General features: G+C 37.0%; 1 protein-coding gene across 1 annotated transcript in view; it reads left to right on the top strand.

Annotated features, from left to right (window-relative positions):
- The window catches only part of Ush2a (usherin), a 692,185-nt gene that overhangs the window by 64,829 nt on the left and 610,353 nt on the right, over positions 1 to 17,003 (top strand). The window contains exon 4 of the mRNA XM_013066500.3: positions 15,121 to 15,184. Coding sequence (XP_012921954.2) covers positions 15,121 to 15,184 — 64 coding nt within the window. The remainder of the gene's footprint in view (positions 1 to 15,120; positions 15,185 to 17,003) is intronic.

Genomic DNA, 17,003 nt, shown 5'->3' on the forward strand with positions numbered 1-17,003 from the left:
TGCACTTCGTTCTCCTTTCTGCACCCAGAACATAATGGCTTTCCACATGAGAGATGGTTCCTACAGAAGTTTTCTTTGAGGCTTATTTTTCACAAGCATAACTCTAGAGCAGTGCAGGCCAATGACACTTTCTATTCCTACATGACTTGTGTTTGTCTCCTTTAGGAAATTATTCAATAGATGATTTTTTTTTTTTGCTGGACTCTCACCTGTCCATATTAATGAGATAGTCTGATTTGGTCAGGCTGACTTTAAAATATAAAAATAGAAATACTTTAGACCTTCCATATCAACCAATGAATATCAGCTTTGTAGAGTATTTTCCTCCAGTTGTAGATTTATTTCAGTGGCTCCCTTTGGGCCAATTACTTTGAGGAGTTACAGTAGCAGATATGCTTTTATGAAGAGTCACTAATGTCATTGTGGTCATAAGCTATGATAGCTCTTCAAATTGTTGATTAAACCTACAGAACCATGTGAATTTCAACTTTTCAGAACTATCTATGAACTAACTCATTTATCACAGAGTCTTATTGTCACATTAAACAGGTGAGAGTTTCTACTTCACGTTTCAACAGGTATAGCACTTTCTTCATTGGTCAGTAAGGAACCAACAAATATTTGTTGATATAAGAGCAAATATCAAGGGAAGAAAAGGATGACCCCTCTCCACCCTGCCTTCCATTCTGGGTTTTCTATTTTTTGTGCATCATAGCTCGTCTGATTGTTCTTAATTCTGGGGATGGATTCCACTTGTTTTTGTGGTACTGGCCATGAAGCCCGGGGCCTGTGGTGTGTGATGCAGGTACTCTCCACTGAGCTATACCTCAGCCCCTGCAATGCGGCTTTCCTTTTGTACCACTGTCGCACGGGCCCACATTTCTACCTCAGGCAAGTACAGAAAATCCCTCTTTTCTTTCTCTTTCACTTCACCTAAGACTATGCTAAAAATTTTCTGAGAGAAAAATTCATTTTGGAATTAGGTGAGAAGAAATAGAAAAGTATAAAAATTCATGAAACAAGACAGGTAAATGTAGTTTAGTTGTAGAGCACTTGCTTAACATCCAGGGGCATGGGTTCAATCCTGAGCACAGGAAAAAAATAGATAAAGGAAATGAGGAAGAAAATTTATAATAATAAGTTCTGCAGTGAAAGAGAGTTTGGATTAAAGACAAAGTTGGTTACAGATCACAGCATCAGGGTTATTAACAATATTGTCAGGACAACTGGTCCATCATGTTATAAAAAGAGTTTCTAAATGTACATCTCACAAATATACTAAATAAAACCTGTAGATCAATTAAAGTTTGAATGTAAAATACCTAAGCATGAGGAAGTACAGGAAAATAAAGGCCAATTCATCTATAAACTTGGTACATTGAAGACATTTATTAGCATGTATCATCTCTGGAAACAAAAATATTGAAACATCTGTCTAATAAGCTGAGAAATTAAAATTCAAACAATGCCGATCATTTTGTACTTAGTTTAGCAAGAAATAAAAAAGGTATAATACCAGTGTTGGAAAGACTTTGGGGTAACTTGGCAAACTATCAAAACTAAAAAAATGTAAAAAGCACAAGAATTCTACTTCCTGGCTATTATCTCAATAATATAATTAGATATGGGCTTAATAGACACTCAAAAGTGTTCACTGTAGAATTACATGAAGTAGCAAATAACTGGAATCAGTTAAAACAGTAAAAGGGAATTGATTAAATAAATTATAATTCACATTGACAATGGAATTGAAAGAAACTTGTCTCTCGGCAGAGACTTAACAATGGAATTACATGTTTCATTACATGAAACAAGCAAGAGTGTATGGAGTGATTTCTAAATTTAACATAGGAGTTATTATAAACATGCATATTATTTTAAAGGACCTATGCCAAAGTGTTAATGAGAACATTCATAATATTATTCCCTGTAGTAGAATTGCAAATTTCTTTTGGTATCGATCACAATTATTTTAACAAATGGTACTTTACAACAAAAATTTAAAATATTTTCTAATTTCGCACAAAATAAAAACTGGAATTGTTTCATTGAGTAGGCTTAGTCTCTGCATAGATCTGAGGTCCAGCCAGACAAGCCTGTTTATATTGTACAGAGCGTCATCTTGGGAAGTTTGAATGTTTGAATTCTGCTCTGGCACATAGGATGAGGAAAACCAAATCTGCACTGGACATTTAACTCACTGTACATAAAAACTATTGTTGCTACAATAATTAGCTCTGGAGAAGTAAGGTGTGAGATTTAAAAATCAGACTGATTTGGGGTTGTTGAATCTCGGGGAAGCTTCTTAAGAGCCAAGTGACTGGCAACAAACTTAACTTCTCAGTCCAATTTTCTAATTTGTTTCCTCATTTATAAAGTGTGTTTTGTGTACATGCTTTTCACAGTGATTGCAAACCTTATAAATAAATGAATGCCTGGTTCATGTTAGGTAGTTTCATAGACTTTTGCTTTCTTAGATATTATTGTTGATAAAGATATTGATCTTACTGAGTTTATAAAACTTAAGTATTTTCAAAAACTGTAATAGTTGTAAACTGTGTCTAATTTTTTGGGGGGTCAAAATTTGCCTAGAGGAGGGAAAAACTATTTAATTTACAGTAATGACAGTAGATGTTTGGAAATGCTGTGATTTGTCTAGGTAAACCCCAGGAAATAATTTTCTTCTCTCTTTCAAGATTAGCCTGTTCGTTCTGAGAGTCCTCACTGCTGCGTATTCAGGATCCTCTCTGATGTAATTTCTTCTCAGCCTAAAGTGCTTCCTTTTCTCCTTCCTCAATGTTCGGTCAGCTCAAAATCTTCTCTTGTTTTTATGCAGGCCAGACTGCAACATCCATCAGACTACTCAAAATCTCCATTGGGATGTTTAATTTCCGTCTCAAATTTAAACTCAAATTCATTCTGTATCTGAGCTTTGTTTTTAGGTCTCTCATTTTGATCCCCATGCTGTTTCTTCCACATTCTTCCCCATCTCAAATGAGGGCGATTTCAGTCCTGCACGACTTCGGAGAACACACTTAGGAGCCACACTTGGATACTCTTTGTCTCACATCCAACACATTATGTATCAGAAGAATACTGCTGATGTTATCTTGCAGATATACCCAGAGTTGATTCCTTCTGGCCACCTCCCAAGGACACATCCGGACCACGTTGTGGGGCTGCTCTTGCCTGGACTGTGAGTCAATTAACTGCTCTAACTCCATTGTCCATTTTGTTCTTCACAAAGCAGCCACAGTTTTCTATTAGGTGTGAATCAAACATGTTTCTTCTCTGCTCAGAATGCTCTACTGTTCCACCTTTTCCCTGAGTTGGAAGCCACCATTCTCTCAATGGCTTCTAAGACCTGGATGATCTGATTGCAGTTTCTTCTCTGGTTGGATTCCTTACCGTTGTTTCCCATGCTCCCTTGGCCTTGCCCAAGTTGCTATTCCTGGCCTGAATGTAGGAGGTGCACTTCTATTTTAGGGCCATGTATCACTGACTGTGCTTTAAGCCAAGGTGTTTTTACCACCTGCTGTGCAAGAACTAGCTGATGTTTCCTGCTCCAGCTCTGCTCAAATAGCACCTTCTTAAAGATGTTTTCCCTCCCTCCCTCCTCTTCAAAATTGCAAGCACCAACTCTCCACCTTTGGTCTTCATGCTGCTGCTGTTTCTCTCCCTGTATGTCTTATCTTTAATGTACGATTCATTTTACATATTGTTGTTAGGCGCATTTGTTTTTCCCTCTAGAATGGAAGTTTTATTTTTTTGTGTGCATCCTTGGTACATTTTAGGTGTACAACATAATGACATTCATCATTGGAAATCTGCACCTTTACATAGTCTCTCTTGGTTCTTATTTTTTCCCCCTTCCCCTGCCCTCCCTTCAACCCCTCCATCCCTCCCTATTTACAAAGACTTTGTTTCCATTTTTTCATATTCTCATATTAATTCCACTCCCTTCTTTCCTTTCCCCTACCCCTCCCACTTCCCCTTCCCCTTTGCCCCTTTTCTTCCTATTTCATATTATCTGTTATCTTTTAGTCCTTATTTATACTTTCAGTTTCTCACAGTAGAGAAACTATTCAGTATTTACACATGTGTGTCCTGTTTATTTCACTTAAGAGTATCGGCTCAATGGGCATCCATTTAGCAATAAATGTCTCTAATTTCTCATTTTTATGGCTGAGTAGTACTCCATTTTATTAAAAAACCACGTTTTCTTGATACAGTCTCCAGTTGATGGGCATTTGGGCTGTTTCGAAGTTTTAGCTATTACAAATTGTACTACTATGAACATGGGTGCATATATATCACTGTGGTATGATTCTTTTAATTCTTTGGGGAAGATACCCACCAGGGGAATAACTGGGTCAGATGGGACTTCCAGTCCCAGTTCTTTGAGGTATCTCCATACTGATTTCCACAGTGGTTGCACCAGTCTACAATCCCACCAGCAGTTGAGCAGTGTTCCTCTTTCCCCACAACCCCGCCAGCATTTGTTGTTGGTTGATTTCTGGATAGCAGCCATTTTTTCTGGAGTGACGTTAGCCACAGCAATTAGACAGAGAAAGAAATAAAAGGATTAAAGATAGGAAATGGAGAAGTCAAATTGTCATTATTTACAGATGACATGATACTCTACATAGAAGACCCCAAGAACTCCACCAAAAGTCTTCTAGACTTAATAACCAAATTCGGTAAAGTAGCTGGATACAAGGTCAACACACAAAAATCAATAGCTTTCCTCTACATGAACAACAAACTCACTGAGAGAGAAATAGGGCAGACAATTCCTTTCACAATAGCATCCAAAACACTGAAATACCTAGGAATCAATCTAACAAAAGAAATCACAGACCTCTTCTCTGAAAACTATAACACTTTGAAAAAAGATATTGAAGGGGATATCAGAAAATGGAAAGACATCCCTTGCTCCTAGGTAGGAAGGATCAACATAGTGAAAATGGCTATACTTCCAAAATTGCTATATAGATTCAATGCAATTCCAATTGAAATCCCAGCAACATGCTTCATAGACCTTGAGAAAACAATCCAAAAATTCATTTGGAACAAGAAAAGACCCAGAATAACAAAAGCAATTCTAGGTAACAGAGACATGGCAGGGGGTATTACAACCCCCAACTTGAAACTATACTACAAAACTACTGTGATAAAAACAGCATGGTACTGGCAAAGAAGCAGACCTGAGGACCAGTGGAACAGATTAGAAGATACAGAAACAACTCCAGACACACTCAGCCACCTCATCCTTGACAAAGGCCCAAACACCTTCGCTGGAGGAAAGATAGCCTCTTTAATAAATGGTGCTGGAGAAATTGGGTTTCAACTTGCCGAGGACTAAAGCTAGACCTATATCTTTCACCATGCACCAAAGTAAAATTGAAATGGATTAAAGATCTAAATATAAAAACAGAAACGCTGTACCGGCTGGAACAGAGGTTAGGGAGAACTCTTGAAGACATTGGGGTAGGAAAAGACTTTATGAACAAAACCTCAGTTGCCAGTGAACTAGCAGAAACAATCAACAAGTGGGATCTCTTCTTACTAGAATGTAAGTTTTGTGACTAAAGGAGAACATGGAATCAAAGATGTTTCCCATATGGACCCAAATGAAAACAAGTTACGTGTGTGTGTGTGTGTGTGTGTGTGTGTGTGTGTGTGTGTGTGTAAGCAAAAGAGCAGGAGAGAAGGAAGAGGAGAAAAAGAGGGAAGGGAGAGGGTAAGTTCAAAGGAATGAATATTAGATCTTTATTTACTTGCAATAGTAAGAAATATCCAAGTAGAGAAGGCAAAAGATCATTTCAGACAAAAATCTTATATTGCTGATTGGTATCAGACCTGATTACAGGAGATAAGAATATTCTCCGGGGAAGCTGATTTTCAGTCTCTAGATGCAGGCGAAATTATTGAGACAATTCAGGTCAAGACAGCAGAGAGCCCCAGATGGAAGGTTGGGAGATGCGGATGTGGAAGAGAAGCAGCTGAGGAATTCCCATGTGGTGTGTGGGGAGCAGGAGGTTCAAAGCCAAGCGAAGAGAAGTTGGAGAAGCTCTTGCAGTACCCAGCCTCAGGCTATCAAGGAGAATGGGAATTTATGAAGTGATCATCATACGCAGGGTAGCCAGTAAGTGCAGACTTTCAGCATTGGGAAGGTGGTAGAAAAGTCATTGTAGATAATTTAAGTGAGATTCAATGAAAAGAGATGGGACTTTCAGGGCAGATATTGAGAAGGCTGGCTCTGGAGAGACGGAAAGGAATTGGATGAAGTACGTAGGACGTTAAAATCTCTGGTGTTTACTTATTACTTTTGGATATTTTGTAGACATCTGTTAATTCTTGAGGATAACACTTTTCATTGATCTCAGCTGTTGATTCTGGAAGTGGATTTAAAACCTTTTCCTGTTTCAAGGTATTTTAATAGTGTATATATATTGCATCAATGTATAGATGATGTGTTAGTAGACCGTACTGAACATATTTTTGTTGTTATGTACAATAATAATTTCATTTGGATATTTATTTCCTTTTTATGGTTCAGTGGCAGCTAGAAAATGTGCTCATCCTTTGCTATTGATGTCTGAAAACAATAATAACAGAATCAGAAACAATGTTGACAGGAAGGACTTACTGTAATAAACATTAGAAAATAAGTAAATTACATTGACTTTCCATCATAGAGCCATTATTTTGTTTTGAAGTTCTGAATTTTTATCATTTGTTTTTAATTTGACAAAATAAAATGTGCTCTGTAGTGTCACCACTGAAGTTAGTAGAGATCAGGTAATTAACCTGAAGCCATCATGCAGTCTTAATTTCAATTTGAATTCTTGATAGAAAAGATGAAAGGCCATTTCCTTGGCTGAATGGAAACAAATTTGCTTTTTATTGTACCATATTGAGAGTTTGTTTCTTAAATATATAAACATGTTGATGTTTTTGCAAAAATGCTCAGTCTTCTAAGTTTTATTATTTTCAACAAGAAAAATTCTGTTTCAAATCATGATTGGTACTTTTAGGAAAAATTAACTACATCTTTTGTTCTTTATAATCTATTTAAAGATATCTATGTCAAATACTGGTACTGTTAATAAAATTTCTTCTGTTTGATAAGGAAAAAACTAACTTTAACTTGTTGCTGTTTTCATGTTTTTAGTTTAACATTTATGGTAATACTTTTTCTTCTCTCAAATCAGTGATTCTTCCCGGTAATGGACATTTATGGCTTTGAAATTTCAAAAAGTACTTAAATGATTTCTAAAGATTTGTAAAGATCCTTCTCATCTATTTTGCATTTCTATTAGTTATTCTTGTATATTTTTTATACTTCTATTTTTAGGTTGAGTCATATGAAATTTCCCCTTTGTATATTAGCCATTTCAAATGTTTTGAACTAATATGTATCTCCAAATACTACTTGTTTGGAGATTATATTTGTATGTATAATCTAATGGATTTTCAACTTTCCTTTTTCATAAAAATAATTTTTGAGAATTTTTTATTTTAAGGTATAGTTGATTCATTTTAACTGGTCTGTTAATATTCCATTTTATGAAAAAATATAAATTATTTGTTTCCATGTTAAGAGTTTAGGTCTTCTGAGTTTGTAATTTGTAAAATTCTGCAATTTGTGTTTCACAAGTGTCTCCTTGTATGTGTCTGTGAGTGTTTCTGCAGCAAAGGCAGCATGACAGACCCTGCAGTGTGCTGCACTGCCAGCTTCTTCGCTAAGTGATTGAACCAATTTCTGTTTCCACCAGCAACAGATAGAGGCCCATTTACAGTGTCCTCATTAACTTCTTTGGTTTTCAGACATTAATTTTTGCCAAAATCATGAGTATAAAATACTCTTTGTTTTATTTTCATTAATTACAAGTAAGATTTTGAGATTGTTTGACTTTCATATTTTCTGCCCTGAGTAAACTGCTTCAGTCTATGCCCTGTTAAATTTTCCACTGCCCTACCTTTATTTGTAGGAGTTACTTTTATTATCCGAAATTTAAATGTTTTAACCAGTTATGTTGATCACAAAAATATGCCCATGAGTGGCTTTACTTGTTGACTTTTTTATGCTTTTGTTCTGTGGCATAGGAGTTGTGATTTTTAACATTAGTAATATATCAACCACTTTTTTGGATCACATATTTTATATCTCATTTAAGAAATGATTTCTTATCCTGGTAAATATGATGTACTATTTTTTTCTTGAAATTATTTTTTGTAAAATGTGTGAGGTAGAGATTTATTCTTAACTGATCTTTATTGGGACATCTCTGTCCCACTGGTTTTTATTGAATATCCACAATTTTCTAAGTGATTTTTAAAGCCACCTTACCCATATCTCAAGTCATTTTTATGATGGTGTGATTAACATTTTGTTTCAGAGGTCTTGCGAAGTGATAGCATTTGGGTGAGTTTTAATATCTTGCGATGTGAGTTGTATTTTACTAGTCTTTTTCCACATGACTATTCTTAGGTCTATCTTCTCCAGGTAAATTTTAGAAACAACCTTCAGGGAAATGCCTACTTGTGTTTTTTTAAATTAGAATTTAATTTGAAGAGAGGAAGAGAATAAAAAAAGAATTAAGATGTTTTATTCACATATACTGACTCCCCACAATGAATATAATTATTATGTATTACAAACATGTACTAATAAAATTTTTTTTAAAAATGAAACTTGAATTTCAACTATATAACTGTTTAAGAAGAATTTATATCATTGATTTTTCTTATCCCTAGTGATGGTATAACATTCTATTTAGGTCTTCTTTTATGTATTTTAGTGAATTCCTGCATAAAAGATACTCATACATTTTGCTGTATTTCTAGACGTCCCAAGATTTTGATGTTATTATAAACACTATGGGTCCTTCTCAGGTCTTTTTGGAGAATATGCATATACCTGAGCTCTTTGCATGTATGTAACTTTCTAGATTTCCAGGTATATTAAAGAGCTCTGCAAAGTTCCCCATGGACTTCTTATTCCCCAGCTTCTTGTTTTAAGGTTTCTGGTTTATGGGTTGTTTTCCCTAATTGGTAGTACCACCTTAGGCAACCTCAAAGTTAAACAGTTGCTGCTAATTATTGTCAAGCAACGTCCCTAGGAAAAGACAGTTCCCACATGGGGAACTCTGAGTCAGTTCAAGCTTCAGCAGTTGGTTCTTTTGGTTGATTATATAACGGTGCTTGTTTGAGGGTGGAACTCTGCGAGCATTTTAGTCTGAGACTGATCCTTCTGGTGGCTTCAAAGCTGCTGGTTATCACCATGATTTTGACTTTTTCTGAGATGACTGTTGAGCTTTAGAGAGGAGGTGGAGGATAGGGAAAGTTTAAATGTTACAGACCTATCATTTTCACCAATGTTTGACCATTTAAAAATAAACACTCCCCAGGTTGTTTTAAGTCTTTAATTACTGGAGTTCTGAAAATATTAATTTGACACTTTACTACTCTAAGAATTGCTTTTATGACAGAGAAAATTTTCAGTCTTTACTCTGCAAGTCCTAATCATATGTCTTTATTTATTTCATCAAAATAAATAGGTTTGTTTTACCTACAAACACTATCATGCTTCATAAGATTTATAAACAATATGTCATGTTTGGTTGCTAATATAAGTTCTACTTAACATTTTAAATTCCCATTGGTTTGACATTCATGGATAGATATTGAATTGAATTTTACATATTGAACTTGTATGCTAAATTTATTAGTTCTAGTAGCTTTTGTATAAATTTGCTGTACCTTTTAAAGTAGATAATCATGCCACCTGAGAATTCAAGCAAATCATTTCTTCCTTTCCACTTGATGTGGCACTTTTTTATTTAGCCTTACTGTAAACTTGTTACAAAGATCATTTACTCACAATTTTCTTGTTTAATTAACCTTCATGTGCTGCCTTCTTGTAATGTAGGACTGTTTCTTTTCTGTCATTACCCGTCCTTTTTCTGAGTGACAACTATGAGGTCTTTCTGGTATGAGTCATGTCTATTTCCTGGATCAATTGATATAATTGAGTCTTATCTTTGCCATATAAATATTTTTTCAAAGAGAAATCTCTTTATAGAATGTTCATTCCAATGAGTGCTGTTTTAAAAATTGGCAAATAGCAAAAGAATCAGTAAATCATATCCCTATAACTGTGCCCTTGAAATACTTTATAGCACTCTCCTCATCCCCCCAAATCATAATTTTCTTGTTTGGGATGGATGATTCACATTAGCGCTAGGCCTTTGGAAAACTTCCTCTAATTGTTAAAAAAGAAATTCCTTCAAATATGAATTCTGTAGCAGCAGTAATGATCATCCAATCACAGACTCCTGAATTTAAAACTAAAATGGTTTTTAAAGGTTATAAAACCCAGCCCTTTTATTTTATAGGTGATAAAATAGATTTCATTATCCCACTGCAGCAGAACTTCCCTTCAGCTATTATTAAAATATAGGAAGTGGATTCTAAATTATCTGCATTGAAAGCTACACCTCCACTTCTAACACCTTGCTCTGACTACCATCATTTCTCACTTGGAGGACTGCCATAGCCTTCTAATGCGCCTCTCTTTTTCTGCCCTCATTCTTTTGCAATCTTCTTACAACACTTTCAAGACAACCTGTGATCATGTTGCTCCTCTACCCGTAACCCACTAGTGGCTTCTCATTTTACTCACAATAAAAACCAAAATCCTATCAATGGCCCTATAACAATTTGTAGTTCCATCCCCACACGTCAGGCACTTGTCTGACCTGCTCTTCCAGGGGCCACCCTCTCTAATTCTGCACCAGGAAGCTGGCTGCTTGTGCTTCTCTAACAGGCCAAGCTTTGGAGGGTCTGTGTGTTCACTGGTGCACCCGGAACACGTTGTCCCTGGACACTATGGGAGTCACCTCCTGTCTGTGAGTGCTCTTTTGATAGGTAGATAAAATCCACCCACTCTCTCACACCTATGCTAATTTTTTCACTTACAATTTTGATAGCATTTATTATATTTGAATGCATTATATAAGTTTCTTATTTACTATGATTATCTCTCTGCTTCAGTTTAAGCTTCATAAAAGCAAGGATATTCTTTTGTTAACTGATGTATCTTTGGCAGCCATGAAAGTGTCTGGCACATAATAGACTCCCAATAAATATTTGTGAATGCATAAACACATAAAAGAATGAAGTCACCCTGACATTTAAACCCATGGTTAGGCCTTGACAGAATCACAGTGTTCATCATCTTTGCTCTCTCGCAGTGATAGTAGGCCTTCCAAAATCATGAGTGATTATCTTCTATTTGTTATAATCTGGTTCCTTGAGATAAAAAATTTCCCTAGAGAGTTCCTATAAAACATTTTCAACAATATTTAATACTGAGAAAATAAGTTGGATAACATGGAATACATGTTATAAAAATTTATCTTTTCTCTTTGATAAGTTTTATGGTAACAACAACAGGAAATGATTGTACAGTTTCTTTTGGTGGCAATGTCAAAGTAGGTGGCATAAGATAATGGAAATTTACTGTCTCATAGTTCTAGAGGCTAGAAGGCTGACATTAAGGTGGCTTCTGGGCCAGACTTAGTTTGAAAACTATGGACGAGAATCCTCCCTTGACTCTCATTAGCTTTGTGGTGTTTTCTGCCTTGTAGCTGGATCATTTCAATTTCTCTTATCTCAGATTTCTCCCTGTGGGTGTTTGTAAGTGGCGATTTCCTCTCACATGTACAGGACACAGTCATACTGGATTTGGGCCTTCCTCAGTGATCTCATCCTTGTTTCATTACATCACCTAGCACTTGTTTGCGAATCGAGTCATATTCACAAGTATTGGTGTCTTAGTCCCTTCTCTGTTGGCTGGGGACCTGGATGCAGACAGAAGGGAGGAGCCCGGGGAGTTGGTCGCGCCTTCCAGACCTCACCCCACGGACCCTCCTCTAGCCAGGCCTGCCTTTGAACAGCATACTCAGCTGCTGAGCTCATGGCGGATGAGTGCACCGACGAATACAGCGCCCCCTGTGGTCCGATCACCTCCCAACAGCTCTACGTCTGAGCGCAGCTGTTCTGGGGACATTGTAGATGTTGTGGATGCAAAACTGAGAATTGAGATTTCACAATTCAGCCCAGAAGGATGAATTTCTTCATGGATAAACATGCTTCGAGTGTGGTGGGAACTTCTTTCTGTTTCGTTTATCAATGCTGTGAAAAGGCGCAATGTGACTGTCTCTTGTGTGTTCCCCCTTACCTATAATGAAGTGACTGCTGGACTAGTTTCACACATCTTGATTCCTCAGTTCCAGGACACTCTTCTTTGACTTCCCTGAGATAACCAGTTCCTCATCTCCTTTCTTTCCTGGTTTATCCCTTGTCATCTGGTTTCACCTTCCTGGCCACTTAAGTTAGTTCAAACTTAGCTGGTACAGCTGTTCTCTTCTTCTGAAACACTACTTTTATATTCCTCTTGTTTTGATGCACTCTGTATGAAAATTCTCAGCCCTGGAAACCTCCCATCAACTGACATTTCTTTTGGGTTCTCAGCATGTTTGGGGAAGTCACCTAACTTACAGACTTAGGCCAATGCAATTTTGCCATTGCTTATTCCCGATGGCCCTGAAAGTACCTCTTGAGGAGCTCTATATTTTCCCCTGATCAACCCTTCGCAAGTTCTCTATAGAAGCCATTATAGCTCTTTATCTGTCTTTTTGAGTCCACTTTGCAATTACCTCTCTGCCTTCCTGTTTCCCTCTCCCTCGTTCCCTCATCATGAAATATCTATTGAACAGTTTATCACGTGCCAAGACCTTGGTTATGGACTGAATAAGACCAATTACTACTTTCTGTGTCTTGCCAGAGAAGCTTATTTAATACACTTTCATTCTTCATTAAGTAAGATAGAGAAGTAAGTAGATACTTGAAAAAAGAGCAAGGTGCAAAGCAGTGCTGCAAGAGGATGTGGGGCCATGGTGAGCTTCAGACAGTTCCCCACAGGACATACTTGAAAGCTGAGAGTTGGAGGGCTGGGATCGGGCAGAACATTTGAAGCAGAGGCAAAATCAAGCAGAAAACCGTAGGGCTGAGAAAGCATGGCAGATATGGGGTGTTAAAAGCGTAGCCTGCAGAGCTGCAGTGTGAAGGATGCTGGGAGGACGAGGACTGGGGATGCAATGGAGATGAAGCATCAATAGGAGGCCAATGCAGCTTCTTTCCTTCCTGACAGATAGCATTTACCTTACAAGGCAAATTCATACTGTGAAGAGTGATTTTCTTAGTTTGTCTTCCCTACTCATCACCAAATGAAACCACAGAAGCTCAGATTTGGCTCTATTTACCTACCTTCTTCCCATCTCTCCCTCTGTCTCTAAGAACAGTCTTCCCTTCCTCGCACCCCACCCTGTGCTTTGCTTGGCTTTAGATCCTGGATCCAGGTGAATGTGCCACACACCAAGGTGCTTCCATGGCTAATTCATGGCGCAAATAGTTTACCAGGTTTCTCTTACTCCTTTTAGCTAATTATAAATTTTGAAATAATTTATGTTGGAAACCATCTAAACAATTTTTATAGACTTTTAATAGATTTTTTTGTTTGTTTTGACCTCATAATGTGACTCGAAGGATCAGTTATTTGCACTTGTTCTGGGTATCTGCTTTGGGACAGCTAGAATGGGGAGCCTCTGGCTACAGGAAGTCTGAGCAGAAGGCTGTGGAGGATGCCATCTTCCTGGTGGCCTTGGCTTGCAGGGTGTGCGGAAGATGGGGCCCAGGAGGCAGAGGAAGTGCCCATACATAAATTATTTCTTAGACTGTATCAGTTGAAAACAATTACATGCATGAAGAAATATTCATGTGCAACATATTCATGGTTATTTTCTTCAATCTGACTTTAACTATGAATCAACACGTGAGTTCCATGTGCAATGCCCCACTCAGGCAGACACGTATTCTTTATGCCTGTGAGTCTCGGCCCTTCTTTGCTCTTTTTGACCCCTCCTGCTTCTCGTATTAACATCTGAGATGTTCTGTGTGGTAGTTCTACTTGCCATCTTTTATTGATTAGTCTAATCTTTTGCCCAGTTTCCTCAAAGTCATTATGAAGAGGCAGCAACAATGATAAACATTCTTTTAAAACTGTTATCAAGATACTGTGAACATGGAATAGTTTGGAAAAAACATATTTGGGGAAATGATCATTTGGTGAATTAGCCATTACTGTAAATGTCATTTAAAAATGCTTAATTACTGAATTAGCATTCTACATTAAGACCCATCGCCTTTTGTGTTCCATTTTATCAAAATTCTCACTAGAATTTTACTTTTTGCCAAGTTTTTCTCGTTATTAAAAACATCAAAAAATTAGAGATGGTAATTTTCTGTTTCCATTCTCTTGGGCTTATCTGTCTTAGCTAGTATGAGATAAATATTTCATAAACAAATTAATAAAATAATCCCATGTTGATTAAAGTTAATATCTACCTGTGTCTTGAAAGGTCATCTAATTCAACATAGATTTCACTTTGAACCTAATTGTCTTAGAAGAACTCTCAAAAGGTGATGAAGTTTCAGAATTGAATTAGAATGCTGTTGAAATCTGTAACTCAGAGCTCACAAGTAGACTTTGATTTCTCTTCAGTTTTTAGAGGTTTTCTAGTCAATATACTAACCTGACTTTGTAAAGGATCCAAACAGGTATTTTGGAGTTTTGAGCTAGAATAGGTGGGATGTAAGGGTGGGGTATGTTCAGTTTGTCAGCGCAAATGATCTGGAAATTGCCATCGGAAGCAGATGACAATCAAATTAAGGGCCTATGAAATGAGAGATAGGTTTATAACCTAGAGTGAAATTTGATTTGAGAAGAAAAGCCATGGATTAGGTCAGTAGATAAGCTGGTCAAAGTATTCCCTTTGACTTCAGCCTTGCACTGTCTATTGACGTAAATATGATTATTTTCATTACTCATGTGAATTTAGAACATGGATATTGATCTTTAAGAGTTTGAAAGGGCAATGACATAAACATGGCTTAAAGCTTTGTAGTTTTAAAGGAACATCACTTGAATATTTTTCAGCCATTGCTTGGAAGACCGAGGCATCTCTTATTTTGCATATGTATATTTTGCAGGTTTAGAACAGTTTGTTGGAAGAATGCAAGATTTTCGATTATACCAAGTGGCACTTACAAACAGGTAAATAGGTGTGGCATTGAGAACTTCAAAAAGTGCAAGGATAAATGCTGAATTCACTTAAATAACAATTATTTACATTGATGATCATTGCATTTTTCACCTTTACAGCATTTGGCAAATATCACCTAATTAATGTTTAAAGTGTTAGCTTTGGCTTATGGTGTGGTAGTTCCTCACCAGCACTATCCTATTGGTAACTCCTTATAATATGAGGTTGATCAAATTCTTTATAACATGTTTTCTCTAAAAAAACTTGATTTGTGAACCTTTTATAAAATTTGGAATACATTTGTTAAACATCGTATATGAAGTAGTTTCTAATACTGAAGCATCTGCCTTTGTATGTGCCTTTAAAATTGCCTATTGAATTTATAATTACCAGAGAATGTAACACAATGAAAATGATTATTGTGATATGTGAGAAAGTCTCAAGTGACTGGCCTGTTAGACTTGGAAACAAAAAGAATGAATGTTTGATGTATTGTTATATTTTTTCCTATTTCCAGTCAACAAATGACCTTATAGACTTGGGCCAGCTTTCATGAAAACTTTGCTCATCTTGAGAATAGGTGATGATCTTTTTAGGACTTCTTAAAGCACACAACTTTCCCGTCTGCTCAGAGAAGGTCAGGTGAAATTCTGATGAAGAAAACCCTTGAAAATCTTTCTCAACTTATCATCTGATAACATCCTATACTGTTGCATGGATGAGTTGATTCATTTACTTCTATTTAAGGCCAGAAAGTAGAATGTTCAGCTTCTTCAAGGGAGTTCTAGATCAGTATGGTGAATTTCCAAATGACAGGATTAGTTCTTGTAGGTTTGGGGAAAATGGCTCTTGAGCTAGTGCTGTGGTCTGTGAGATTCCTATCAATTGTAACCTCATACTTTATTAGTGGACGTAATCAGGAGATGACTGAGCAGAGGGGGCTGTAACATAGGAACACACTTGGGAGGAGTGTCACTGCACCCGGCCTTAGTATCTTTCAGGTCACCTTTGTTTGAGAAATGCTGAAGAACAATGCTTCAGTAGCTCTTTGGGAAGGAAGCTTATCTTGGGGCTGGGGACAAAGACTGCATATTGGATAGTGACTAGGTCTCACCCCAAAACTGGTATCAATTGAAAAGTATGTATGAGACTTAAAGATGTTGTCACTTCATGTGGCTTAATGAATGGAAAAGCTGCCAGGCCCCTCCACTGTCCCCCTGGGATCTGAGGGGGAACCTGGTTTTTCTAGAAGGATCTGGGCTGCTGACTTTGGCCTCTTGGAATGGCTGCAAAGGTACAATGTGGAAGAGATACCTATAAATAGCATGACTAATCCTGATCTAGAACGGGTACATCACCCTTAATGGCAACATTAAATATATCTGCCTGGAATTGGCTTTCTTCTTTGACTCTTGGCAAATGCTACATGATTCAAAGCCACCAAAACATTTCAGGATGCCAGAAACTCTATAGATGAGTCACAGGAAGCCATTGACAAATGGTCTTGGCTTCAATCCCCTTCTCCTGAAAGGGAAGCAGAGAAAGTGGTGTTTGCTTTCTCCTTCTTTCTCATGGATGAACTGGAAATCCTGTTTATAAATCTCATTGTTTTCAATATATTGTTGTTCACACTCAGTAAGCCAGTTTAACTAATGAAGTAAATGACATGATGTTCTTCTGTATAACCACAAACAGACACAGTGAATTATTATATTTAAATACCTATCTTGATAATCAGACGAGGGCGTGTGCATGCTTCTTGATGCGAAAAGTTAACAGAAAAATGTACTGTTCTCCAAACATATTTTACGAGAATGAAGACTCTAATTT

This window comes from Heterocephalus glaber, unplaced genomic scaffold (genome assembly GCF_053883595.1).
Source record: "Heterocephalus glaber isolate CG9 unplaced genomic scaffold, H.glaber_assembly_v1.0 deba00001067, whole genome shotgun sequence".
NCBI classification, from domain to species: domain Eukaryota; kingdom Metazoa; phylum Chordata; class Mammalia; order Rodentia; family Bathyergidae; genus Heterocephalus; species Heterocephalus glaber.